Source organism: Gossypium raimondii, chromosome 12 (assembly GCF_025698545.1).
Source record: "Gossypium raimondii isolate GPD5lz chromosome 12, ASM2569854v1, whole genome shotgun sequence".
Lineage (NCBI taxonomy): Eukaryota > Viridiplantae > Streptophyta > Magnoliopsida > Malvales > Malvaceae > Gossypium > Gossypium raimondii.
In genome coordinates this window covers 38,732,282-38,759,981 of record NC_068576.1, presented here as the reverse complement: position 1 = coordinate 38,759,981, position 27,700 = coordinate 38,732,282, and the positions used below count along the sequence as shown (strand labels likewise).

The 27,700-nt window shown below is 35.2% G+C and overlaps 2 protein-coding genes and 1 long non-coding RNA gene across 6 annotated transcripts; all 3 read left to right on the top strand.

The window, feature by feature from the left end:
- Window positions 1-10,823: 10,823 nt before the first annotated feature.
- LOC128035387 (uncharacterized) lies at window positions 10,824-12,063 on the top strand. Its single transcript, XR_008191831.1, has 2 exons — window positions 10,824-11,371; window positions 11,669-12,063. It is a non-coding gene; the product is annotated as an uncharacterized LOC128035387 (long non-coding RNA).
- A 1,475-nt stretch (window positions 12,064-13,538) lies between these two features.
- Window positions 13,539-18,733, top strand: LOC105764011 (ABC transporter B family member 4). 2 transcript variants are annotated; one of them, XM_012582441.2, is made up of 11 exons: window positions 13,539-13,663; window positions 13,906-14,314; window positions 14,403-14,578; window positions 14,651-14,872; window positions 14,943-15,181; window positions 15,276-15,801; window positions 15,889-17,034; window positions 17,116-17,382; window positions 17,457-17,720; window positions 17,805-18,098; window positions 18,174-18,733. In XM_012582441.2, exons 2-11 carry the CDS (start codon window positions 13,948-13,950, stop codon window positions 18,528-18,530), a joined length of 3,858 nt encoding a protein of 1,285 aa, XP_012437895.1. In that variant the 5' UTR covers window positions 13,539-13,663; window positions 13,906-13,947; the 3' UTR covers window positions 18,531-18,733. The 2 variants fall into 2 exon arrangements, with proteins under 2 accessions (XP_012437895.1, XP_012437896.1); XM_012582442.2 differs by having other exon boundaries at window positions 13,648-13,796.
- A 4,275-nt stretch (window positions 18,734-23,008) lies between these two features.
- Window positions 23,009-27,357, top strand: LOC105764010 (protein transport protein SEC23). Of its 3 annotated transcripts, XM_012582440.2 has the most exons (6): window positions 23,009-23,150; window positions 23,233-24,030; window positions 24,204-26,024; window positions 26,428-26,544; window positions 26,652-26,723; window positions 26,799-27,357. In XM_012582440.2, exons 2-6 carry the CDS (start codon window positions 23,584-23,586, stop codon window positions 26,934-26,936), a joined length of 2,595 nt encoding a protein of 864 aa, XP_012437894.2. In that variant the 5' UTR covers window positions 23,009-23,150; window positions 23,233-23,583; the 3' UTR covers window positions 26,937-27,357. The 3 variants fall into 3 exon arrangements, with proteins under 3 accessions (XP_012437894.2, XP_052481476.1, XP_012437893.2); XM_052625516.1 differs by having other exon boundaries at window positions 23,015-24,030; window positions 26,660-26,723; XM_012582439.2 differs by having other exon boundaries at window positions 23,017-24,030.
- Window positions 27,358-27,700: the final 343 nt, after the last annotated feature.

Sequence of the window (27,700 nt, the reverse complement as noted above, 5' to 3'; positions counted from 1 at the left end):
GAAAGTATGGACACATAATAGTTAGCCAAGCAGGTCGAAGGAATAAGCCATTGAATAAAAGTGGGAAAAGACTATTAGAAAAGTAGTTGTGAAAGCCAGTAGGTCATATGGGTGGTACCCAACAAGAAGTAGTCACGTAAATTAACACACTAGTAGTGTCTGGTGTATAGGCAAATGAATTAAGGCTTAACCGAGGATCACAAATAAGGATTCACCATCAAGAATCTCCAGAGGGTGCTCAAGGAACCCTGTATGTTAGTTGTTGATCGAAGTATGTTGGTTAGTCCACAAGGACGGGAGGAGTTAGTTAGAACCCAATAATAGATAGAGTTACCAAAAGGGGAAAGCCATTAAGAAAGTACCCACCAAATGGCTAGTTCCATAGGGGACCAATATGAGATAGATCATAGGCACAAATAGCCACTCCAACGATAGTCAGCGGAGTACTAAAGGTCAGAAAGGCCCACAACAGATGGATATGTTACACATTCAAGCATGGTACCTCAAACAATGTGGATTATAAGGAAGTAATCCAACTGTTATTTATCCCAAGAGGGCCTTAATCCACCAAAGTGATATGGAATCTCACTAGTTATCCTAGAAGTTGGGACATTAGCAAGTCCTTCAAGACTATGGTAAAAAAAGGAGCCCGTCCTGGACTAAAAAAAATTGAAATGGTTGTCTAGGGGGAAGTATCTAAGGATCAGTAGAAGGGTAGGCCAAAAAACCATCTTATAGGAACTCAGTGAAAGAAAGAATCCACACTAGGAATTCATTTCTGGTTTCAACGAGCTAGTAGATAGATCGATTGGACATGTATAGTTGAGGCTCAAATGATTTATAATTATGTTTTGGCTTTTCACCTATTAATTATAAATTTATTTAGTCATAAAGTCATTCCACTGTAGTATCGTGACTAAACTCTCCCCAACGACATACAATTACGAAAGCAACTACTCAGTTTCATCCAATGACCTTGTCATAAGTGTGTTACCCTCATAGGGTATCATTGATCTCTTGGGGATAATATTTGTTCTCCTAATATGATATTATTTTATCTCATGGTAGCCATTACATCTTCCTTCATGAAAAGTCAATCACTATCAAATAGTGATCAAGTCATCCATCACAATTACGAACAACTTGTTGCCACGTTTACTTTTCTTTAACCATGTAATGCCAATGAAAGGATATCATTTACCCATGTTTTGGGATATGAATTCCATTGTTGTGAATGACGCTATATACTACAAAATTCGTACACCCAACGCATCATCTTTCAATTCCTTATTTATTTGAACTTAGGCTTTTACTTACATCAAAGTGTATGAGTCACGCATACATAGTCCGCCATCCACTCAAGATTTATGTATGTCACACTATGAACATCACAAGTGAATAAATCCATAAACAGATTCAAGATCTATTATGCTTGGGTCTTTTCTGATGTATTGTCAGTCCAGTCAATCACATCTATGTCTCTATCTTCTGGGAGTCATCCGTTTCGGTGCTCAAGACAAGGTATCTTCCCAATTGAACTTGATAGATGACATATTAGTATTTTAATCGATTTGCTTATTTTCGATTAGGCTAAGGATATGTTAAGGTTCGTCTACTAATACAAGTTGTCTTTCCGTACTACGATCCGACCACATAATATCGCTTAGTATTAGTTAAACATTTAAATAACCAATGAGTAACATTTGCTTCCATTTTACTTTGCGTGCAAAAACTAGTTGAGAACAATAATACAAAGTATATGAATCATAATCAATGAATTTATTTTATTAACCAATCTGATCGAAAAATTATAAGTGTATATTGATAAAAATTTTACACTTAGGGCACCAGATACAACAAAAGAATGTTGGCAAGAAAGGAAATTAATATTCAGAGGGTTATCTTTAGAATAAAAGTTGTTTTATTTCATATTTGTGATGGTTTAATGCAAGAAAGTAGAGATCATATGATAAGAGACCCAAGTGAAGAAGCTAGCAACTTGTGGAAAAAACCTAACCTTGGGTGGTTGAAAATAAATGAGGATGGTACCTTTGATTTGCAATCTAATAAAGTTGGAATTGAAGTGATTGTTAGAGATGAAACAAAAACTTTAAAGAGTGGGTATGGGAAGGCGATGATTGTAGAATCAGCTGAATTGGTTGAACTGCATGCCATGTGCATCGGTGTTAAATATGTTGTTAGACACAAGATAGAGTGGGTGAATCTAGAAACTGATTCACAAGTGATTTTTCAGAAGGCCTCCAAAAAGGATAGCAAAGCAATATGGAAGCTTGCACCTGGCTTGAATAAGCTTGACAAACTGGTTGTAGAGAACCGTAATGTTCGATTTAGCTTAATCACGTGAAATGCTAATAGAGCAACAGATTGAGTTGCATTGCAAACAAAGAAGAGGGTGAGCCTTATTGGTTGGGTCAGGAGACCCCTATCTCCTCCCGTTCACATATTGGACAAATATGAGCTACTTGCTCCCTTAAAGTTTTGAATAGTGATGACTGTCTAAATAAACTTGGAGTCAAGATTTTTTATGAGTTAAGATTTTTTATCTCTATCGTTGTAATAGGGGTTTTTAGTATGATTTGTTGTGACTTTTTTTTTTGTTGTTGTCAAGGAATTTGTACCAAGCTCTTGTTTCTTAATCCATTTTGAAAATGTTCTGACCAAAAAAAATTTTAATGTCACATCAGCACACTTTAACAAAATTCGAATTTAAAGGTAAAATTGAAAAAAAGTATCAAACACCATAATATCAACCAAAAAAATTTTTACATACCAAGATAAAGTTACCAAATTTAGATATAAGTATTTCTTTTATCCCTAATGGGGCGTTTGGTTGGGGGGAATAGGCATGCATTCCCCCTATTCTGCGGGCCCACCACCAAATGGGCATTTGGTTGCCCGTAATGCTATTACGGCCCGATTCGGTTACGGGGCTATTACCTTCATTGGCTGTAATAGTCATTCACTGCCTCAAACGCTGATTAGGGATTCCTTCCCTATTCTTTTTTTCTATTCCATTCTCTGCCCTCATCAAGCTTTCGTTCCATCGATTCTCCCACGTTTCCCTTCCAGAGGTAATTTTCCTTTCCCTTCCATCGATTTCTGCTTCTTCTTCTTCTCGTTTTATGGAGTTGGTTTAGATGAGGGTGTAATACGTCTGAAGCATCTTCTTCTTTTTTTCATTCTTCTTCCCATTTCTTTCCAACCTTCTCCCTCTTTTTTCATGCCCAGGTCTCTCCCTCACTGGAAGTGCTATTGCTCTCACATTGAAATTAGTTTCTTAGGGTTTTTGTCTGTTTTTGAAGGATAAACCAGTGAAGTTAATCTCATGTTGAAGATCTTCAAGAAGAAAACATCTCCCAAAGGTATTTTAGATTTGATTCCATTGTTGCTTTTTTGCTCTCTTTTTTTCTTTTTCCTGCATTTTGCGGCCATTCTCTAATTGCTCACTTCCTCTGTTAGTTATGTTTCACTGTGTTTTTTTAATTATTTTAAATTTTTTTATTTCATTTTTTTTGTAATTCCAAATGCTTTGCGGACGAGTAAGTGAGAAATGGCGGTTGCAACACGAGGTTTTTTTTAAAAAAATTCTATATCTACTTCACATAAAATCTTTGTTGCTGGAGCTTTTTCATTTCTCCTAAATTATACGAATCTGACATTTGTGTTCTGAAACATATTTTATTTGAATGAGTGACTATGATTCTCGAAATGTAAGGAAAAATGCTTACCTGAAAGTTGAATTCTTAGATTCTGGATTGAAGTTTGTTCATTCTTCCGTTGGAGCTGAAGTTTTATGTGGAACCATAATATGCTTTGTACCCTTTTACTTATACTTCTTGTTTTAACCCCTTTCTTGCATGTGATCTTTGCTGAGACAGTTGATTTAGAAAGAAGAAAAAAAGTGCAAGGAATTTGGCCATTTGTGTTTTGGAATTAAGCGTAATTGACTCAACTTGCTATTTTGAACAACCACTTCCTTTCGTGATATATACTATATGCTGGAATTTTTTTACGTCTTCTTCTTCTCTTGTAGACTTCTCTGTCATTCGTGTAATTAAATGTTATTCATGGAGAACTTGCAACTCGTTTTTAGCACATAAGCTCTGCTCTAATTTGTTCAGTTGCTATAGTAGTTTGGGAGTGATTATGCTCAGACCATGTTGCTTTGGCTTTTAATTTTCCAATACATAAAGCTCTGTAAATATAAAGTGCAGTTCAGATTGTAAAATATTTGTTCAAACGGATGATGGATCTATGTCTCAGTATACCGATATTGCTGTAGGAACAAATCCAATAATGTAGAATGTGCTTTACCTAGAGCTTCTTCTTAAAGATCAGTTAGTCCTTGATTTTTTTTCAGTATGTACTATGTGTTATCAAGTAGATTTGGAGTTTCAATATCTACATCTAAATTATTTTCATTTCCAAGTAGAGATCTTTTCTGTTCAATTTTCTTGTAACAAAATAAATAGTATCATTGTGTTTGTTATTGTAGAATTCCAAGAGTCTTGTACTGATAGAATTTGATGGAGTTTGAATGGCTCACAGGTTTGATGGAGTTTGAATGGCTAAATTTAGATTATTCATTCTCAGATTTTCAACCTTTAAAATTGGTGTGTTCTAAACAATAGTCCTGTTTCAGGCTCCTATATTATTTAGAAACTTTTCAGAGTAATATGCAAAACTTCCTTTGTGAAAGTTTTATTAGTCCATTAATTATTATTCCAATGCAACACGCTTGCAAAAATGGTCATAACAATGGATAAGAATAAAGTTGGTTCTAAGCATAGCTCAAAAGAACAAATTATCGAAAATAGTAAAGAAGGACGACAAATGAATTAATTGGGAATGTATATCTTGGAAAGGAAAAAGGTATTCCAAGAATAACAAATAATATGAGAATTGGGTGCCACAGATATCGCAGTTTGAACTTCTCTGTACAAACTTTCTAATGTCCATTTTGAGTTGGACATGTGTTTAGGAGATCTACAGTGCTCTGTCGATGCCCCAAGATGTCGTCTATCATTTCCTGTTGATTCAGGCATAGCAAGATCACCATATGCCTAATTTGGTCAAGATTCGAGTTGCTTTGATTACCTCATGCCCCATTCTGATCAATATTTGAGCCGCCCTTTTCGGGTTTTCAACTCAAATCCCCATTGGCCTAAGGTGCCCTTTGCGGGTTTTCCCCTTAGCCTCTCTATTTTACTTTTCATTTTCATTTTTCATATTTTTTTTTTAACTTCATTGTCTTGCAATACAGTGACAAACCGTGGTGTCTAATTTTGAACTGATTACAGCCCTCAGCTATCGTGTTGTCATTCCAGTTCAATGCATTTTCCAATACCATCCTCTATAGAATTCTATATCAGCATATGATGACATTGACGCGTGCAATAGCCTCTATCCCTTTGATGAAGTAATTAATGATCTCAATTGTGAAGCAATGCCCATTAGAAGTCTTCGATAATGGTGATGTCCATGCCCCATTTTGCTCGAAATTTGAGTCGCCCTTTTCGGGTTTTCAACTCAAAACCACCTTTGGTCACAAAGCGCCCTTTTTGGGTTTTTACCTTGGCCTCTTCTTTTCTTTTCTTTGCTTTTCATATTTTTATTTTGACTTTGATTGATTTCTATTTTTCTTTTTATTTTTTTATTTTGATTTTGATTTTGATTTTTTTCTCTTTTTCTTTTCCTTTTTTTCGAATCGGATCTGAACTCTTGGGATTAGGCAAGTCCTTGTTATCCCTTTCAAAGGATCTCCTCTAATATCGGAGTTCCCTTATAGAGCCTTTTGGGGCAAAACTACAACTGGAAACTTTTGATCTTCCTCTTCCATCGGGATAAAATCCAATATCATGAAAGGATAGAAACTTGACTTCCAACGGGCAAAGCTATGCTGAATCGACGAGAACGGCATTGCCCCAGCAGAGAATTGTATCATTCATACAAGTTTTGACATCGTGTTGTTGTGTAGATTTCTTTATCAGTGCTTAACCCGGCGTATCCTGTTGTGATCCTACAAAGACCTCTTTGAACAAGGTCTTACTTCATTTTTGAGGACAAGTCAATTCTAATCTTCACCAAGCTCAGAATTCCTAATGATTCATTGAGAGGTAGGATCTGTCTATCCTCCTGCTCAACCATCCTCAATAAGTCCGGAAGTAAGCTACAATCTTTGTCATTTTCAAAATCCTGAGATCCCTCTGAACACATGACTTTCTCAAAAGAAAAATCTGGGTCTGTAGCAGAGTCATTCACGTCATTGATATCTGATGACCCATAATATGCACCGAAGAATATACAAAAGAATGTATAAATTTATGAATGATTATTTACAATATGATTATGAATGAATGATGGTTTGGAAGAAAATCCAAAAGAATGAAAGAATATAGAATTATCCGTAAAGAATGAAAATATCGGCTCAAAAATAATCGTAAAGATGTATTTCATTAAAATAATAACGTTCAGACATAAGCCTATTTCACAAAGGAATTTTTATCATTTCTAGGCTAAGAACAACAAAAATGTTCTGAACATTACTTTAAAAATCTCTAGAGACTATAGGGTTTTCTTCCGCAGTTGAATTGCTTAGAACACTTCCACGTTTATAAGGGCAAATATCTAACAGGGTCCCTTCTTCAGTTGCTTCTGCATTGCATTCACTCCACTTATCAATTATGATTGGGTAATGGAGTTTCCGCACAGGAGGAATCATCAAATTTAACGACGCCCATACTAATAAGCCTTTCAACCAGTTTTTTAAAAGCAATGCAATTTTCTATCAAATACCCCGTATTTCCCGCATGATATTCGCATTGTGCATTCGCATCGTGCCATCTAGGGTACGGAGGCTGTAGAGGCTTTGTATAGAGAGGGGCAACAATGCGCGCGTTGAATAACTTTTGATACAGCTCCTTGTACGTCATCGGAATTGGCGTAAACTGGAGGTTCTCAGTACCTTGTTTCGCACAAGGTTCTTGTCTAGATGAACCTTGCTGACTAGCAATCACCTTATTGTAAGTGTTCACATTGCTCACCTTGTTTTCCTTATTCTTTAAGTCTGACCTTCTATTATTCTCCCCAGCATCAATCTTTCCACTTCTCACGGCACTTTCAATCATTTCACCGCTCATGACTATGTCTGAAAAGCTTTTTGTCGCGCTTCCTAACATATGCGTAATGAACGGGGCCTTCAGCGTATTGATAAAGAGCATTGTTGTTTCTTTTTCCAGGAGTGGTGGCTGAACTTGTACGGCAATCTCCCTCCACCTTTGTGCGTATTGCCTAAAACTTTCATTAGGCTTTTTCCCCATATTTTGCAGGGTAATTCTGTCAGGCATCATTTCCGAGACATGATTGTACTGTCTCATGAAAGCCTATGCCAAATCCCTCCAAGTACCAATTTTTGTTCTGCTCAGCCGATTGTACCACTTTGACACCGCTCCTGTAAGACTTTCCTGAAAGCAATGTATTAATAATTGATCATTATTAATATACCCCGTCATTCTCCTGCAAAACATAGTAATATGGGCTTCTGGGCAACTGGTCCCGTTATATTTCTCAAATTCCGGCATTTTAAATTTGTAAGGTAGCACCAAGTCCGGAACCAAGCTCAGATCCTTTGCGTCTATCCCATGATAGCTTTCAATGCTTTCTATTGCCCTAAACTTCTCTTCGATCCATTTCCATTTCTCCTCAAATTGTTTTGGAAGCTCCTCCTTCGCCTTGTCCCTTTCAGCCATCTCATCAAGATCTGGGATAGCAATATTATTCGGGCTATCACCGGGATTAGAGCCCGCTCCGAGTTAAAAATTTATCGGTATTGAAATATCGCCTTGGAACTGCTGAGGCCTAACCGACACAGAGGGTCTTCGCGAATGCAGCTCAGTCTGAACCTGCGCGTGCGGAGGCGTAAAACCTGGAGGGTAAAGTGGTTCACCATTGTTATCTTCTTCATTAATAATCACATGACCTTTCCCCTTATCTACTCCCTTTAATAATTGTATCATCTTAGTTATCAGATCATTTTGAGACTCTTGCATCTTTTGTGCCATGTCATGCTGAATCTTTTCCATTTGTTCCTTCATTTGCGTCTGTAACTGGTCTTGCATTTCCTTTTGAAGTCGTTCTGCTTGTCCAACCTTTGATCCATAATTTTAGTTTTGCGACGAGTACCGTGAAGGTGTTTGGTTGGTTGGTTTTCCAGGTTAACTGAAATAAATTTACTCGTTTAGACTCTTTCAAAGGATTTTAATGCATGTAATGCAATGTATGAAATGCATGCCTAAAGAGACGTTGATTCTGATTCAATTACATTTAGGAAACTTTTCTAGAAAGCAAATTCATTTACATAAAACGGATACATGTACGGCCTCACCCTCATATTCCAATCATCTATCCTTTTTTTCATCTGCATGCTTGAGGTAATCTTTCCAATAGATGCCATTGCTAGCTCATTCTCTTGATCTTGGTTGCAATCCATCACCTGCCCGTCCTCATAAGGCTCGTCCGCCTCTTTAAGGGGTTAGAATGTTGAAGGCTCTTAGACAATTGCCTTGAATCCTCAAGCCACGAAGCAGGGTCACGAACTCTTCCATCGCCATTCTTGTGTTTCTCAGAATATATTCGGGAAGTCGTATTGTTTTCCACTTTATCAAGGAATTCGTATTCCATGACAAGCTTTCTAATTTAATAATTGAACTTGAATCAATATCTCTTTCCTAAGATGCAAATGCAATGTAATGCAATCATGATCACAACACAACAAGAGGGGTTAGAACAAAACATAAGCAAGCACGGAAAACAAAAGGTACCTAATCAGGTAACTACTAGGGACTTGGAGTGGCTCTACCTAGGTTAAGTTCCTAAGTCCACTATATGAGGGTTGGTTCTAAAGATGAGGTACCCGAACCAGCAGATTCCTCGATCTTCACCCATTATAGGCTCATACAGACCGAGTTCAGTTCAGGGGAATACATTTCCCTATGACTGCACGGAGATGAAAACCTCACGAAGACATAGGTACGGATGTATCCCGAAAGCGATCCACTATCCTGCACGAAGGTGAAAACCTCACGAAGGAAATAGCTTCTCACTCCCACTTAAAAGGTATGACCAATGGTCATGCAATGCAATGTGCAGAAAGATATAAAAATTTAAAATACAAAACATGACGAAAACTATAACTCAAAACAAAGGAAATGCAATGAGAGGATCGTATATTTAAATCACATTTTCAACTTTCGACAAAAAGACAAGAAATAATCAACTCGTGGCTTGACTCTCTTATTTTATTTCCCCAGTGGAGTCGCCAAGCTGTTGACACCATTTTTTTGATGGAAAACGGGGTCGACTTGGGTTTTTGAAAATGAAAACGAAAATGGGAGTCGCCACCGATCCTTTTTTATAAGGTGTGATCGGGTCACCTTGAAAAGTGGTTGTTTTTAATAAATGATTTGATTTTATTAAAACAACAAGTTTGGTCCACGAAATTCAAAAAATGAGTTCGAGTCGATTCGCATACGAGGAAGGATTAGCACCTCGATCGCCCAAAAATTGGTACCTAGTTGATTACTTAATGTCTTAGTATCGAAAAACTGAAAAAACTTTAAAGAAATTTAAAATACGATCCTTAAAAAAAACTAGAATAGCATAGATTAAAATTCAAGAGGATATTTGGCAATTTGATTAAACGAGAAATCGAAACCCAGCACCTTAGGGCACGTTCCTCAAATTTCTAAACGCAAAACATTGCCTCGTTTTAAAATTTCGAAAAGATATTCGACTATTTGGCCAAACGAGTAATCGAAACCCAGCACGTTAGGGCACGTTTTCTCGAATTTCCAAATGCGAAATATGGTCTTATTTTGAAAGTTTAAAAAGGGTATTTGGCTATTTGGGTCGAACGAGAAATCGAAACCCAGCACATTAGGGCACGTTTTCTCGATTTTCTAAACACAAAATATTACCTTATTTAGAAAATTTTCTTTTTGATGTACGGTGTTAATATGCATAACAAAACGATAATGAATACGACAAGTTAAGCATAAATAATGCAAACAATCAACAAAATGAAATAAATAAATATAAGAGACGAATCAATCACATACATAACAACAAGTAAAAAAATGAATAGAATTAAAATGTCCCTTTTAAAAAAAGATGATGAACACATGAATAAATAAATAATAACAATAAAGAAAATGAATAAAATTATGAACATATAAAAGATATACATGTATGTACATATATGTATATATATATATCATAAAATATATGAAAAAGGAAGTACGTATATGTATATTCATAAAAACAAAATGTATACATACATATATATATATAGATATGGGTACAAATTACAAAATAAATAAAAATATATACGAGTTTCTATGTATATATAAATAAGTTATAAAAGGTATCTAAGTGTACATATGTATATTGAAATGAATAACAAAGATATAATAGGAATCAACAATAAATTATGAAATATAAATTATATACGTGTAGAAAATGAAATTGTTTTTAAAAAACATATAAATAAATTTAAAAGACAACTTAAAGTTAATGATATGAAAATAAATGATATATACATAAAATAAAAGTAAATATTATAAATATTATATATAGGTGTATCATATAAAATATTGTTGCATAAATCTTTAAAGCATCAAATGTATATAAGTGAATCTTAAGAATATACTACAAAGTAACCATTAAAGTATACATATTACGTTATATTAATAATAAATAATTGAATGATACATTATAAAATTAAATGATAATATATGATAAGTAAAAGCTCAAAGTAATAACATGTCATAAATATGATTACGTATATAAAACGTTATATAGGTTAATAAAACATAATAATAATGCTAAATAATAATAATAGTAACAGTAAAGTAAAACTAGTAGTAAACTAATAAAAATAATAAAACAAAGGACCGATTTAGAATTAAATAGAAATTTAGTAGCAAATCTTGACATAAATAGAAAAGAAAGGACCAGATTGAATCATGGTGAAAAATAATAAGGACCTGGAACATAAATAACCCTCCCCATACCAAAACGCGCGGGTCAAGCTGCAAGCGGATCGGGTCATCGGGTCTGAGCCTTATACGACGTCGTTTTGAGGCTACTGAAGCAAGCCACAAACGACGTCGTTTCACAGTTGCTTTAAGACTCAAAAAGAAAGGGAAAAATTCAGTCTGTATCAGCAAAAAAAAACAATAATAAGAACAAGAGAAACCCTAAGGGTTTCCCCCTTTTTTCTATCCGCCGCTTGAAGCCGCTCTTCTTCAACACCGATTTGGACGGAGCAAAGAAGAGCTTCGACGGCGCCAAGGTAAGAACTCTCCGTCTTTTCTTCTTTTTATTTAATATATATATATATGCTAAAAAACGAAAACGAAAGAAGTAAATCAGGAGATAGAACGAAGAAGAGGAAAGAAGAAAACCTTTTCTTCAAATTTTCGATTTTTTTTATTGATTCATCAATGTTTTTTTTTTCAATCCGTTTCCTCCCTCTTTTACAACATAATTTCGGGCTTATAAAGCCGAAATATCAATGCTCTTTTTCTATTTTTTTCACTGTTTCTGCTCTTTCGGTGCTGCTCCTGTTTCTTTTTCATGTTATTTGCAGGTTTGTGGAGTCCATTGGCAGAAAGCTTTGCCATTTTGGTGCAAAAATGGATGGAGGCGTCGTCATCGGGCGTGGTGCGCGCTGAGGGCGCACATGGGGTAGCAGCGGCGCAAGGGGCGCCAGAAACCCTAGGGTTTCTGGCCATTCCAAAAATTTTTAAGGTTTTGGGTCATTATTTTGTTTGGGCTATTTTTTTTATTTTGGCTTAATTTGGGTTGTGGGTTTAGTTTGGGTACTAGGCCCGGGTCAAAAATTAGTCTGTACAATAACAATAATCATCTACCTAAAAAAATCTGCTAAGGGTATTCTAGTCATTTTAGTTTTTTTCCTTATGCTATTACAACATCATTCCATTCAACCAAACACAAGAATACTATTACAGTTTTATTCCATTCCATTCAACCAAATAATTGAATTACTATTACGCCTCTATTCCATTACACCTCTATTCCATTACAGCGAACCAAATGTGCTCTAAATCTTATTTGTTAGATGATTTCAAACGTTTCATGTGATTATCAACTTTTCTGCGAATAATAAACTCCAAGGCAAACCCATCAAATCAATCCAAAATAAAACTTCTAGAAGAAAATATTAAAATTGAAAAAGAAACAAGACATATAAAGATAATAGATTTGCTCCAAATGAAGACAAAACTTGGCGGTCTCAATTGTCAATATCCCAAGTTGTAATTTTCCGGTATTTAAGTATTAGCCGTAATAAATGTGAACATGGTTTCATTTTCATACATTATACGAAGCTAGAAACGTGGATATATATATCAATAGTCAAATGCATCATTCATCATTTACACAATATTATAACATATCATTGAATGGGGAAAACTAGAAAAAGAAATTGACTTTTGCAGGAACGTTTATGATTTTAAAAGGTTAAAATATAAGTCCTTCAACTTCTCAAAATTTAAAATTTAGTCCATATATTTTTATTTCAAGGAATTTAGGTTTAGTTTAGCATTGTTGTTCTATTGAAAAGTGCTTTTAAAAACTCGATCGGAAGAAATGTTTTGAATATTAAAATGTTCATTTTATACATGATATTGAAAATTAAAATGTTCTAATGAAAATTAAATATTTGTCTTGAGAAATTAAAATGTTCATTTTATACATGATATTGAAAATTAAAAATAAATTAAATTAGGTAATATTTAATTTAATATAACTATATATAAAATATTTTTAAACCTTTTAATAATTAATAAATTATTTATAAATTCAATTATAAATTAAATATTTAAAATTTAAATATAATAGCAAATGGTTTTAAATAATTTAATATAATAATACATATGTAAATAATTTAATATAATGATACCTAAAATATAAATTAATGTAAATTTTAAATATCTTTTAAATAGCTAATAGATATAAGGGTATTTTATAATTTATACTTTAAAACGCAAAAGTAAAATGTATCTAAACTCCTGGTGGAATAATATTTTTTTACCACACTTTCAACTTTAAAAGTCAAGTGTTTGGCATTACTTTCGAGGTGAAAAGGCTTTTTTTCGCCCCCAAACTCTTTATTTTTTTGACTTTTTAAATTTTAAAATTTAGATTCAATTGTTAACACTATTAAATTTGTTTGTGTGGCATATTAAAATAAAAAAATACTCACTTAATAGTTATGTACCTAAAATAAATTATGTTATAAATAACTTGAATTTAATAAAATAATTTAAAGATCATTAACAGTTGAATCTAAATTTTGAAAAGTGAAAAGTGAAAAGACTAAATAATTAAAAATAAAAGTATAGAAACTAAATTTCGAACTTTCAAAGAGTACGAGGACTTATGACAAATTTAACCCATTGAAAAATATTGAAGGCCTTTTTGCAAGACAGAATGTTCTTGTTGCTCAAGCAAAGAGCCATGAAATAAGCAATATAAGTAAGCAATACATGTTTCTAAACAACCCAAATTCACTCTTTGAGTGTTTCATTTCAAGTTTTCAACTACCCCTTTTGTATTTTCGGTATGTAAAATGCTTCTCATTGACTCAATTTTTTTTCATTTTTGGTGATTTTGTTGGGATTTGGGTAATGCTTAAATCATAGCTTTATCAATGGCGTGTTCTTCGATCTTCACTACTTACTGTTCAAATAACGGTGAAGCTTTGTTTTAAAAAATTTTGATTCATTTTTTTTTTAAAAACGAGGTTGTTGTGTTACATCAAACAGTCTCAGATTTGTCTCTTTTTTTTTTTTTTTTTTGCAGCTTCGATATAAATTTTCAAGTTGTTGAGCTTGAGCTTCAATAATGGCTACTGAGAATGGCTCAAATGGTGATACGAACTTACATGAAGCCAGCACATCAAAAAACCAAGAACAGCTTAATGGAGAAAATAAAGACACGGAAACCAACAAAAAGAATGAAAAAACCAACTCTATTCCATTTTACAAGCTGTTTGCATTCGCCGATCGGACAGATACCATGTTAATGATCATCGGCACGATCGGCGCGATTGGGAACGGTTTATGTATGCCACTTATGACAACCATACTTGGAGATCTTATTGATGCTTTTGGACAAAACCAGAGTAACGACCGAGTAGTTCATGTTGTCTCAAGGGTTGCTTTAAGATTTGTCTACCTCGCTGCCGGGGCCGGAACGGCGGCTTGTCTTCGTAAATAATCTCTCCTTTATATGTCTCAATTATGTCTCAATTTATCCATAGACTAATAAAGCTTGGATTTGTTGTTGTTTTTTTGCAGAGGTGAGTTGCTGGATGGTTACAGGTGAAAGACAAGCTGCAAGAATAAGAGGTTTGTACTTAAAAACCATATTGAGACAAGATATAGCTTTCTTTGATGTGGAAACAACTACGGGAGAGGTCGTTGGACGTATGTCCGGTGACACGGTTCTCATACAGGACGCGATGGGCGAAAAGGTATATATCGAAATCTGACTAAAAGTTTGGTTGAAACCATTGAAATAATATTAACTAATTTGGTTTTTGCAGGTTGGGAAGTTTTTACAGTTGGTGTCTACATTCTTAGGAGGTTTTGTTATAGCATTTGTTAGAGGATGGCTCCTTGCTGTTGTCATGATGTCAGCTATACCTCTACTTGTAACAGCTGGTGGAGCAATGGCTCTTATTATATCGAAGATGGTGTCTCGAGGACAAGCAGCGTATGCTAAAGCCGGCACCATCGTTGAAGAGACAATTGGTTCTATCAGAACTGTATGTTCTAACACAACATAGTTGTTGTTCTTGTTGGAAATATGTGACTGATTATTTGATATCGTTCCAGGTTGCGTCATTTACTGGTGAGCAGCAGGCTATAAGTAAATATAGCAAGCTTCTTGTTACTGCGTATAAATCAGGTGTTCATGAAGGGACTGCTGCTGGACTTGGTCTCGGTGTAGCTATGATGATCTTATTCTGCAGTTATGGTATGGCTGTATGGTTTGGTGGGAGGTTGATTTTGAACAATGGATACACCGGAGGTCAAGTCATTAATGTGATTGTCGCGGTATTGATTGGTTCTTTGTAAGTTAAATTCCGAATCTCTACATAATTATGATGCATGCTTCATAGTTCATAGGCTGAAACTGAACTCTTTGTGGTTATGGATATGTTTAAGGTCCCTGGGGCAATCATCACCATGCATGAGTGCATTTGCTGCTGGTCAAGCTGCGGCGGTTAAGATGTTCGAGACTATCAATAGGAAACCGGAGATTGACCCGTACAATATGAGTGGGAAAGTGTTGGAGGACATTAACGGCGATGTAGAACTGAGGGATGTTTATTTCAGTTATCCTGCTAGACCAGAAGAGCAAATTTTCAGTGGATTCTCTCTTTCTATTCCATGTGGTACAACAGTTGCTTTGGTTGGAGAAAGTGGAAGTGGGAAATCAACTGTAATTAGTCTTATAGAAAGGTTTTACGATCCACAAGCCGGTGAAGTGCTTATCGATGGTATTAATCTTAAAGAGTTTCAACTTAGATGGATTAGGGGAAAAATTGGCCTTGTTAGCCAAGAACCTGTGTTGTTTACAGCAAGTATAAAGGATAATATTGCATATGGAAAAGAAGGTGCAACCGTAGAAGAGATACGAGCCGCTGCTGAACTTGCAAATGCTGCTAACTTCATTGATAAACTACCTCAGGTTCTAATCCCTTGTCTGAAAAACATGTTTTATATCACATATGTTATAAAAGATATGAAAGGTTTGAATTTTGAACTTAATATGTAGGGGCTAGACACCATGGTTGGAGAGCATGGAACTCAACTTTCTGGTGGACAAAAGCAAAGAGTAGCAATAGCAAGAGCAATTCTAAAGGACCCTCGGATATTGCTTTTAGACGAAGCAACAAGTGCATTAGATGCTGAATCCGAAAGAGTGGTGCAAGAAGCATTGGACCGCATAATGGGCAATAGGACTACAGTCATCGTTGCTCATCGTTTGAGTACCGTGAGAAATGCAGATTCGATTGCCGTAATTCATCGAGGAAAGATGGTTGAAAAAGGGTCACATTCAGAACTACTCAAGGATCCAGAGGGAGGGTACTCACAGCTTATTCGATTACAAGAAGTAAATAAAGAGTTGGAACAAGTAACGGATGTATCAGAAGTTAACCCGGAATCATTTAGACAATCAAGCTTGAGAAGATCAATGAAGCGATCAATCAGTAGGGGATCATCTATCGGAAGTAGCAGCCGCCATTCTTTATCTATAGCCTTTGGTGTGCCTACTGGAATAGAAGCCAATGAACCTGCAGTAGTAGAAACCGAAGACTCTACTGAACAGTCATCAAAGTATCCAGAAGTTCCCATCCGTCGGCTAGCTTACCTCAACAAGCCAGAGATTCCCGTGCTCCTACTCGGAACTATAGCTGCGACTATCAATGGTTGCATACTTCCGATTTACGGTTTACTGATTTCCCGTGTGATTGAAACATTCTATAAACCACCTCATGAGTTAAGACAGGATACAAGATTCTGGGCACTGATATATGTGGCCCTTGGCTCGGCAGCATTATTGGCATGTCCATCACGAACGTACTTCTTTTCGGTTGCTGGATGTAAACTAATCCAACGAATCCGATTAATGTGTTTTTCAAAAGTGGTTCACATGGAAGTTGGTTGGTTTGATGAACCAGATAATTCAAGTGGTTCAATTGGTGCAAGGCTCTCGGCCGATGCAGCCACAATACGTGCCTTGGTTGGTGATGCACTAGCTCAAATGGTCTCAAACCTTGCATCAGCCGTTGCCGGTTTAGTCATTGCTTTTGTTGCGAGTTGGCAATTGGCATTTATAATCATAGGACTAATCCCTTTGTTAGGGGTCAATGGATATGTTCAAATAAGAGCCATGAAGGGATTTAGCGCCGACGCAAAGGTATGCTCGAAACTATCTAAAAACCCGATACGCTTTTTAAGCATATACTTCATTTAGATGTAAATATAAATGGTTTTGCAGATGATGTACGAGGAGGCAAGCCAAGTTGCTAGTGATGCAGTCGGGAGTATACGAACGGTTGCTTCATTTTCTGCCGAGGAAAAAGTAATGGAACTCTATAGAAAGAAATGTGAAGGTCCATTGAAAGCAGGGATAAGGCAAGGGTTGATTAGTGGAGGCGGATTTGGACTTTCGTTCTTCTTGCTCTTTAATGTTTACGCCACCAGTTTCTACTCCGGATCTCGACTCGTTGAGAGTGGCGATGCCACATTCTCTGATGTTTTTCAAGTGAGTTATTTTAAGACCTTATATATTCACAATGTATGTCCCTGTGATACTGAGACCAGTACCGAATTTCACAGGTTTTCTTTGCTTTGACAATGGCAACTGTTGGCATTTCTCAATCAAGCACCCTTGCTCCTGATTCCAGCAAAGCCAGGTCAGCTGCTGCTTCCATATTCGCAATTATCGACCGTAATTCTAAGATAGACCCGAGTGACGAGTCCGGGACAACATTAGAAAACGTGAAGGGTGATATCGAACTTTCTCATGTCAGTTTCAAGTATCCATTAAGACCAGACATTCAAATTTTCCAAGACTTGAATTTATCTATCCCTGCTGGCAAGGTAACAAAACAATCCTTTTGCAATTTTATAGACACTAAACCATATATGTGTGTGTGTATGTTAATGTCAACTTTTATTTTTCAGACTGTTGCATTGGTAGGAGAAAGTGGGAGTGGGAAATCCACCGTGATATCATTATTACAGAGATTTTACGATCCCAATTCGGGACGTATCACTATCGATGGAGTCGAAATCCAAACACTCCAATTGAAATGGTTGAGGCAACAAATGGGGCTTGTTAGCCAAGAACCTATTTTGTTTAATGAAACAATCCGTGCTAACATCGCATACGGAAAGGGAGGAAACGCAACCGAGGCTGAAATCTTAGCTGCATCAGAGTTAGCCAATGCTCACAAGTTCATAAGTTCATTACAACAGGTTAGAACTCGATCATAAAATCCGGGTTTAACTCAATTGGTTCATACAATCACTTTATAATCAATTATCATACAGGGTTACGATACATTAGTAGGCGAACGAGGTGTCCAATTATCAGGTGGACAAAAGCAAAGGGTAGCCATTGCACGAGCCATAGTTAAAAGTCCGAAGATACTTCTCCTAGACGAAGCAACAAGCGCGTTGGATGCCGAATCGGAGAGGGTGGTCCAGGATGCATTAGATAAAATCATGGTGGACCGCACGACGGTGGTAGTTGCTCATCGGCTGTCGACTATTAAAAATGCAGATATGATTGCAGTGGTTAAAAATGGTGTCATTGTAGAGAAAGGAAAACATGATACTTTGATAAATATCAAAGATGGTTTCTATGCTTCTTTGGTTGCACTTCATATGAGTGCTTCTACTTCATAAACTGCTGCTTAAATTGTTTGTTTTTTATGTAATCATAAAATTATTGTAAAGTAATCAGCATTTTTCTTGTTCTAATGTATTTTATAGTTTTACAATAAATTTATGGTTAAAAGTTGCTTGATAAATCCCTGTATTAGAGGCAGGTTCCTGTATTTGAACCCAAGAGTTAATTTTACTTCTAGTGTTTCAATGTGGTCCCACAAGTCAATCTTTTCAGAATCCAATTCAACATATTTTTCGACCCAAATTCCGCTAAATTACAGCTATAAAAAAGGGAGCATGAAGCAGCAGACAATACGATTTCATTGCTGTCGAGAAAGCAGGCTATGTAGTAAAGGTGTTGTGGAGAAAGCGTCATGGCTGATGGCAGAAATGAAATCCATTGATCCCACATTCTAGAGGAAAACGATGGCATTTAATTATTTAAATGGATACAACTTGGATTGGTTTGCGGCATGTGACAGCTAAATTAATTTATTTGTATAAGCTGTCACACCGTGCACGACCCGGTTGCCTTTTTTAACGTCAACCTTTCAGTAAGTTTGAGAATCCACGGCCTTTTTTTTTTTAATATATGTATATATTTCATAAAATAAAATGGCATCTTCTAGAAAGGGAATTTTGACTTTAACGACATTAAATACTTCAAATCTTCAAACTTTTTGGATTAATTTTGTTATATTCCTTCAAGAGTTTAGACACATGTTGTTAGCACCTTTTGAAAGGATGGCCTCGACCTTTCATTTAGTGTGAACGCACCTCAAACGTAGTCGGTCTCATTAGAAAATAATAATAATCTCATACAATTTAAGATAATTATATCTGCAATCCATTATTCATTGTAACGACCTATCACGTCACACTACAGAATAGGAGGATCCCTTTTGTAAATACCCTGTTTAAAATTAAAAAATAATATTTAATGATAAAATGGCTAAATTGCCTTTTAAGATATCTTTTGTCATATTCAAGACATAAGGGTAAAATAGTTATTTACCCTTTTCCATCAACCGTTTATTTGACACATGGCATACTTATGTGTCCTAAATAATTATTATTTTTATTTATTTGTGGTATCACAACGAAGCCTTTTAGTAAAATTACACTTTAGCCCTTACTTTTCACCACTTTTCAATAAAATTTATATCTCAATTTTTCAGATCCAACTATCTCACATTCATAAAAAGAAAACTCTTAAATATTTGTCCTTTTTCTAAAATGAGAAATTTGCATTTTAGTCTACTTTTCACGAATCTTTAATCTAATCTTTACTAAAATTGTACTATTGGTGCCTTTTTCCAATGTCAAATTTTGACTTTACTATCATGGGTCAATTGATAAATTTTAAATTTTAGAGAAAATTACTATTTATGTTTCGAAATAGTTTTACTAAAGACATTCAGAATTTTAAAGTGTTGCAATTACAGATATAACTAGAATTATCATCAAATCAATTTTCTCTATTTTATTTCAAATTTTCGTTATAGTATAACTCATAAGATGACCCAAGAAGCAGGAATACAAGCCCAAACTCCGAATAAAGTGGTTTATTTCTTTTAATTTTGACTCGAGTTGTTTTATACTTAAATCAGTGGTTAAAGCTTCATTCTAACATTTCACAGACTAAAATTCAAACCTTCACAATCACATTACTCAAGAAATTGACTTTTTCAAGAATTGAATGGCAACCGACCAATAAAAAAAAAACCACATAAATTTATTATCATCTGGTGAGTAAAAAATCTAATTTAAAAAACTTTAGTGACTAAAATAAATTTTTTTATAATTGGGTGACTAGAAGTGACCATTCATGTAGTTTATAATGGGCGTTTCAGACTTAACCGCACATTGACTTAAAAAACGAATTTGGATAATTTATTGATCAAATTGAAATTTTTCATAATTCGGCCACCAAAATAAAAACGTGACTAATTATTTGTTATATCTATAACATATTATATATAAACTCAATATGTATTATCTAGCTAAAGTCTAATGTACATAAATTAAATGGACTTGTAAACTAAATGGGTCAAAAATATATTGTGAAAACATAAAAACAAATGTTATTTTTATTTCATTCTCATTTTAATATCATAACAAATTACTCCATTGTAATTATGTTTTAATTTAAATTTGTTATTGCATTATTTGTTATTTTTGTCTCTCTTTTTTTATTGTACTAAAATTTTTAAAAAGAATTGCCATTTTATTTATTTTTAATATCAATTTGGTTAACCAACTGAATTAACTAATTTTTTGTTCAATTTTAAAAATTTGATTCATTAACAGTTAAAAGATTTAAAATTTCGATTAATTTGGATAACAATAGTTCGATTCGGTATTAACTGAACTAATCGTTTGAGCATCCTTAGTTAATATTTTTAAAAATAAATCTCAAAATTATACATGAACTTTGGTTCAAGATGCATTTATTATACACAAACTTGATTTTGTACAATTTTATACATGAAATTTTAAGATGGTCTAATTTTCTAAAATTGCTAGAAGAATTAATGATATAGTCATTTTACATTTAGATATTGCATATATACAAATAATTATGTTTATTCAATATAAAAATAGGTATATTTATTTTAAATGTATGCAATTGAATCAAAATAAAAATTTATGCATGCATTCGAACTACAGTCAAATTTTCATATATATAATTGTACCAAATCAAATTTCAAGTGCCCAATTGCATATTAAATCAATACATGTATAGTTTGAGATTTATTTCTTAGCAAAAGTAATTTAAAATTTATTTTCTACAATGAGACTCCAATTATGATTGGGCTAACCCCTGAGATAACCCAACAAACTAGAACACAAGCCTAAAACTTGAATAATGTGGCTTCTTGCGTTATTGTTTTTGAGTTAGTAGACGAAATATAATATTATTTAACTACAGTAAGATTTATGGGTAAATATTATTTAACCCAAAGTGACGTAGTTTTATCTTTTAACTTTATGGTTTTAACTTTTAACTTTAAAAATTGTAAACATTTATAAAAAAGACGTAGTTTTGCATTTTCTTATTTGAATTTTCGATAACTTAAATTGTGTAATTCATATTCGAGTTAAACCAAAAATTTGATTTCTTTATTCGAGTTGATCGAATAACTCGATTAACTCGAACTATTTAATTCAAAATTTAATTTTTTTATCAAAATTTTTGAATCGAATCAAATTTTGCTCAGCCCTAATGATCGTACAAAATACTTACCCATGTATTTATCTTTAAAATTTAAAATATTAACACTTCTTGAAATAATGGTCGAGACTTTTTTTTTTCCTATCGGTACTAGACTTATCCATGGGCCGGGCGGCCCGGCCGAAATATGGAAGGGTTCGAGTAAAAATATAGGCCCGAAACATGAGCTTGGGCAAAAAAACGAGGCCCGTTTAAAAAATGGGCCAGGCTCGGGCTCAACTTTTTTGGCCCGGGCCCGGCCCGGCCCGAATATAATAAATATATATTTTTTATTTTTATTTTTAATTTTAAAATACTTTAAAAATATATTTTTTATTTTTTATTTTTAAAATATTTTTTTGTGTTTATTAAAAACCGGACCGGGCTTATTATTTTTCCCGGGCCTGGCATGGGCAAAAATTCAGGCCCATATCTCGGGCCGGGCCCGGGCCTAAGATTCGGGCCGAATTTTTTGGGACCCGGCCCGGCCCGGCCCATGGACAGGTCTAATCGGTACTTTAAAGGTCCAAATTGATACACTTGTGGGCCGAAAAAAGAAAAAGAAAATAAATGCGTTGCTATAATCAAACGGCAGCGTTTTATTCCTTGAAGCAGAAAACAAAATATGTAAACTAGCCGTTGGATTATGAGAGAGTCCATTTTGTGAATACGAAATCTAGGGGCCAATAAATTGACACGTAGGAAACATAGACGGCGTCGTTTAAATTAAGAACACGTCATGTCAACCAATCAAAAGAAGCGATCGAGCCAGCGGGGGAAGAACGCAAATTATTATTTTAGTTCTTTTTATTAGGTTAAAATTTTAATTTAGTCCTATATGCTTTTATAGTATGTTAATTTAGTCCTATATACTTTTATAATGTAAAAAATTCATTATCTGCATTCTAGAATAGTTAATCATATTATTATTTGGATTTTGGACTGAATGATAGTTGTTTAAATCGGATAGGTAGGGATATTAATATAGAGAGTGGTTTTACATCGGTTAGATTGAAAATCGATGCGGATTGATTAAATCAAATTTTTTATATTTTAATACATTTTAAATTAGATCTATTCTATTGACAGGATTGACGAATCGGTGACATGATTAATTCGACCACTGATTTGATTTACAAAATTGATATTTTAACAAAAATTAAGTAAATAATAAACAATAAAATATGTAATTCTGTATCATAGAAAATAAAAATAATTATAAATTAAATATTTATTTAAAAGTAATTATATCAAATTTGATTATAGACAATAAAAATCTCAAAGGGGAGGTATAGGGTTAAAACCCCAACAAATAGAGGAACAAAGGGTGAGTGATTAAAAGAATAAAAGATTATTATGATTCCAAGTCTATGATGATTCAAACAAAAGATTCTCCTTTCTTTCTCATTTTCCTCTCATATCAGGTATGAAATCTCCTTAAATTTTTTTTTATATTCCTAAAAACCCTAGATTTAATTCCAGTGTTGTTCTTTTTTTTAATTTTAGATTTTGGATTTTGGAAGAAATGTATTGTATTGAAGTTTGAATTGAGGTGTAAGATAGAGAGCTGAGTGATCAAAGCTCCTTCATTTGGAAGGTGAATTTTATGGGTGGGGGATTCTTGAATCTTGATTGAATTCTTGCAAATTGCTTTGTTTTGTTTTGTTTTTTTGGGTTCCCTTCGAAATCCAATCTTGGCTGTTGTTTGTTTATGGGGGTTTTATGGTTTTCTTTTGGTGAACACCGCATCGAAGTTTTTCGCAAAAGCTTGAATTTGGTAGGGCGTTACTTGTTTTTAGTCCCTTTGTTTCATCGTTCTTGATATTCAATTAAGAGAAAGCTTTCAATTCAATTGCAATGGCTACTCCGCCACAAGCATCTCCCGGAGCACCTAATACTGATAAAAAGAGTCCAATGACTCCTGCTCCTCCCACAATTTCACCTGGTGCACCTAGATTCACTCCTCCAAATTTACAACAAGATCAGATCGCTTCCCCTTCGATAAAGAATCCGATTATGCTATCACCGGAAAATGGGGTCAAAACCGGAAGCCCTGTTCCCCATCTGAGTACTCCTCCTGGCCCTCCTGTATTTACATCACCTGTCCGGCCTGCTGCCGTGCCTTTCCGAACCTCTCCTGTGACCCCCCAGCCGGTGGCTTTCTCATCAGGTTCGTCTTTGCCCACATCTTCACCTCCCCATTTTCCGAATGGGTCAGCTGAGCTTCAACAGCAACTTCCCGGTGCTACAGAGGAATCAATGCCCGCAGGAGAGTCACCATGCGTTTTATTCTCAGCTCATAAGGTATCTTATTGTTCTCAGTTTCCTGTGCTTTTGGTACCTAAGTCTCAATGTTCTTTTTTCAGATTTTGTGATTTGTACATATTATTAAAATTTACAGTCTGTTTATCTTGCAATTATGTGCACTATTTGTATGTATAATTTACTTGTCCTCTACTATCTATTTTGTATATTAGTTGTTGAAACACAAGAAGCTAGCAAATGTACCTAGTTTAGGCTTCGGAGTATTGGTTTCTCCTGGGAGGGAAACTTCAACGGGTCCTCAAGTGATACACCGTGATCCTCATCGATGCCATAATTGTGGAGCTTATTCAAATCTTTATTCCAACATACTAATTGGCTCAGGCCAATGGCAGTGTGTAATATGCCGGAATCTAAATGGAAGTGAAGGTGAATATATAGCTTCAAGCAAGGAAGAGCTCCGTAATTTTCCTGAGCTGTCGTCACCTTTGGTTGATTTTATTCAAACAGGGAATAAGAGGCCAAGTTTTGTACCTGTTACTGATTCCAGAACTTCCGCACCGGTTGTTCTTGTTATTGATGAATGTTTAGATGAGGCACACCTTCAGCATTTACAGAGCTCCTTGCATGCTTTTGTCGATTCAGTACCACCGACAACCAGAATAGGAATCATTTTGTATGGTAGCACAGTATCAGTGTATGACTTTACGGAGGAATCCATAGCGTCTGCTGATGTGATTCCTGGTGGCACTTCACCAACACAGGAGACCTTGAAAGGATTGATTTATGGAACTGGTATATACTTGTCGCCAATGCATGCTTCAAAAGAGGTTGCACACCTAATATTCTCTTCATTGAGGCCATACAAGTTGAATGTTCCAGAAGTGTCAAGAGATAGATGCTTGGGTACTGCTGTTGAGGTCGCTGTGGCAATTATTCAAGGACCATCTGTAGATATGTCTCGAGGTGTAGTTAAAAGGCCAGGTGGCAATAGCAGGATCATTGTTTGTGCTGGCGGACCAAATACTTATGGTCCTGGGTCTGTCCCTCATTCTTATACTCACCCTAATTATCCTCATAGAGAAAAGACAGCAATCAAATGGATGGAGCGACTTGGTCGTGAGGCTCATCAACATAACATAGTGGTTGACATTCTCTGTGCAGGGACTTGCCCTGTAAGGGTTCCTGTGCTGCAGCCACTTGCAAATGCTTCAGGAGGTGTGTTGGTTCTTCATGATGACTTTGGTGAAGCCTTTGGTGTAAACTTACAAAGGGCATCTGCCAGAGCTGCCAGTTCCCATGGTTTGTTGGAGATACGTTGTTCTGATGATATTCTTGTTACTCAGGTTGTGGGTCCTGGTGAAGAGGCAAATATAGACACCCATGAAACCTTTAAAAATGATATGGCTGTCTCTATTCAAATGCTGAGTGTTGAAGAAACACAGTGCTTCTCAATATCGATGCAGAATAAACATGACATCAAGAGTGATTACGTATTTTTCCAGTTTGCTATTCAATACTCAAATGTTTATCAAGCTGATATAGCTAGAGTGATTACTATCAGATTGCCAACTGTGGATAGTGTTTCGGCCTATCTTCAGAGTGTTCAAGATGAGGTGGCTGCAGTCATAATTGCCAAGAGGACTCTGCTGCAAGCAAAAAGTTATTCTGATGCAATTGATATGCAGACAACAATAGATGAGAGAATTAAAGATATTGCTTCAAAATTTGGGTCTCAAGTGCCAAAGTCAAAGCTTTATCGGTTCCCAAAAGAAATATCTTTACTACCAGAGCTTCTATTCCATCTTAGGAGGGGCCCACTGTTGGGAAGTATAGTTGGTCATGAAGATGAGAGGTCTGTACTGCGGAATTTGTTTTTGAACGCATCCTTTGATCTTTCTCTTCGCATGATTGCCCCTCGTTGTCTGATGCACCGGGAAGGAGGCACTTTCGAAGAATTGCCTGCTTATGATCTCGCCATGCAGTCTGATACAGCTGTTGTTCTAGACCATGGTACAGATGTCTTCATTTGGTTGGTATGTAAATCGACCCACCTTTTAGCTTTCTTATTCTCTATATCTGCTATATTCGATTTCTAGCTACTTTTGCTTCTATGTTGTCATCTCTGATTTATGGAGTCTGCATGCACAGACTGTCCTATACAGGGTCCATTTTTGCTATGTGATCGAATAGACATCTGTTAACATATTTAGTTTGAAGGGTAGGGTTTGAATTGAGAAGTTATTTGTGCTTTGCTAAATTCACAAGGTAAATAAGGTCGCAGATATGTCATCCATCGACCATGTTTATATCATTGATGCTCTATGTGTTTTACATGGCATGTTTATATCTGGAGACAGGTTGGCCAGGTTACTTTGTATAGAAACATCTTTAAAAGCTAGGTTTATTAAACATCTTCCTTTCAACTGTTGGCTTCAGGGTGCCGAACTTGCAGCTGATGAAGGAAGAAGTGCAGCAGCTTTGGCAGCTTGTAGAACATTGGCTGAAGAGCTCACGGAGTTACGATTTCCAGCACCTCGGATCCTGGCATTCAAGGTTTTTTTTCCTTGATTGATCCCAACTTTCTATTAGCTTTGCATTGTTGTGTCTTTATTTTGTTAGCCATTGACAGAAAAGAACCTACTGATCCTATTTCATTTCAGGAGGGCAGCTCTCAGGCTCGATATTTTGTTTCTCGGCTCATACCAGCAAACAAGGATCCTCCTTACGAGCAGGTAAGAGAAAAAAAACAAGGATCTTGTGCATTTTTGGGAATATTTCGGTATTAACCATCCATGATACTATTGCAGGAGGCAAGATTTCCTCAGCTTCGAACCCTGACAATTGAACAACGGACGAAACTGAAAAGCAGTTTTATACATTTCGATGATCCGAGCTTCTGCGAATGGATTCGGGGTTTAAAAGCAGTGCCCCCGGAACCAATCTAAGAGATGTTTTAGGTATTTTTGCAGTTAAAATCCCTCCAAAAAAGGAGTCCCCGGAGAGTTGCATCCAATCATCATTTATTCGGTACCATTCTGCTCTTTCTTTTTGTTCTTCTCCCTGTTGAAGGAATGTAATCTAACTCATTCATCTTTTCCTTTTTCCTAATCAATTTTTTCCCTTTTCTAGTTTTTTTTTTTTTAATACAAGATTTCCCTTTTTGTTAAAGAAACTTGAAAGGATAAGCTATACTTGATAGTAAACTGTTACAAGTTTCAGAATTGTTCTTTCATTTTTTTAGCTGAAAATGATTTGTTAGAGCAGTGCATGGTGTCATTTTTATATCAAATTATTATGCCATTTTTGTATGTTTTTGTGAAGAGTCCAATTTGTAATGCCATTATTTCCAAGTCTCTTCCAATGGTATCCCTGTGGTTGCTGCAGCATTTTTTTTTTTTTAAGTTCAGGAAGTTTTTGTTATTGTTGTTATATTAAAACTTCAAAAGATTTTATATTTAATATAAATTTTAATATTTTATAATTTCATATTGGGTTAATTAATTTTTTTTTGGGCAGAATTGAAAAGCAGTTTACAATAAAACAAAAGTAGGGGATCAATTTACTGTGCTAATCTCATCTCAGGGCTCCATGAAGTAGTAACTAATAGCTTTTTGGTTTTGTTAGTCATTAAATTATTCAAAAGTTTATATTTAAGTTAAAGTGAGAGCGTTTCATTGGATGCTTGAAAAGACAGATTATACGCAAGGGT

What these genes read in the sequence shown, in the direction of transcription:
- LOC105764011 (XM_012582441.2), top strand. Translation starts at nt 13,948, where the DNA reads ATGGCTACTGAGAATGGCTCAAATGGTGATACGAACTTACATGAAGCC. An exon ending in CAATTGGTTCTATCAGAACT is followed by an intron (nt 14,873 to 14,942) that starts GTATGTTCTAAC and finishes ATATCGTTCCAG; the next exon opens with GTTGCGTCATTTACTGGTGA. An exon ending in TCATTGATAAACTACCTCAG is followed by an intron (nt 15,802 to 15,888) that starts GTTCTAATCCCT and finishes CTTAATATGTAG; the next exon opens with GGGCTAGACACCATGGTTGG.
- LOC105764010 (XM_012582440.2), top strand. Translation starts at nt 23,584, where the DNA reads ATGGCTACTCCGCCACAAGCATCTCCCGGAGCACCTAATACTGATAAA. An exon ending in TTTTATTCTCAGCTCATAAG is followed by an intron (nt 24,031 to 24,203) that starts GTATCTTATTGT and finishes TTTGTATATTAG; the next exon opens with TTGTTGAAACACAAGAAGCT. An exon ending in CAGATGTCTTCATTTGGTTG is followed by an intron (nt 26,025 to 26,427) that starts GTATGTAAATCG and finishes TGTTGGCTTCAG; the next exon opens with GGTGCCGAACTTGCAGCTGA.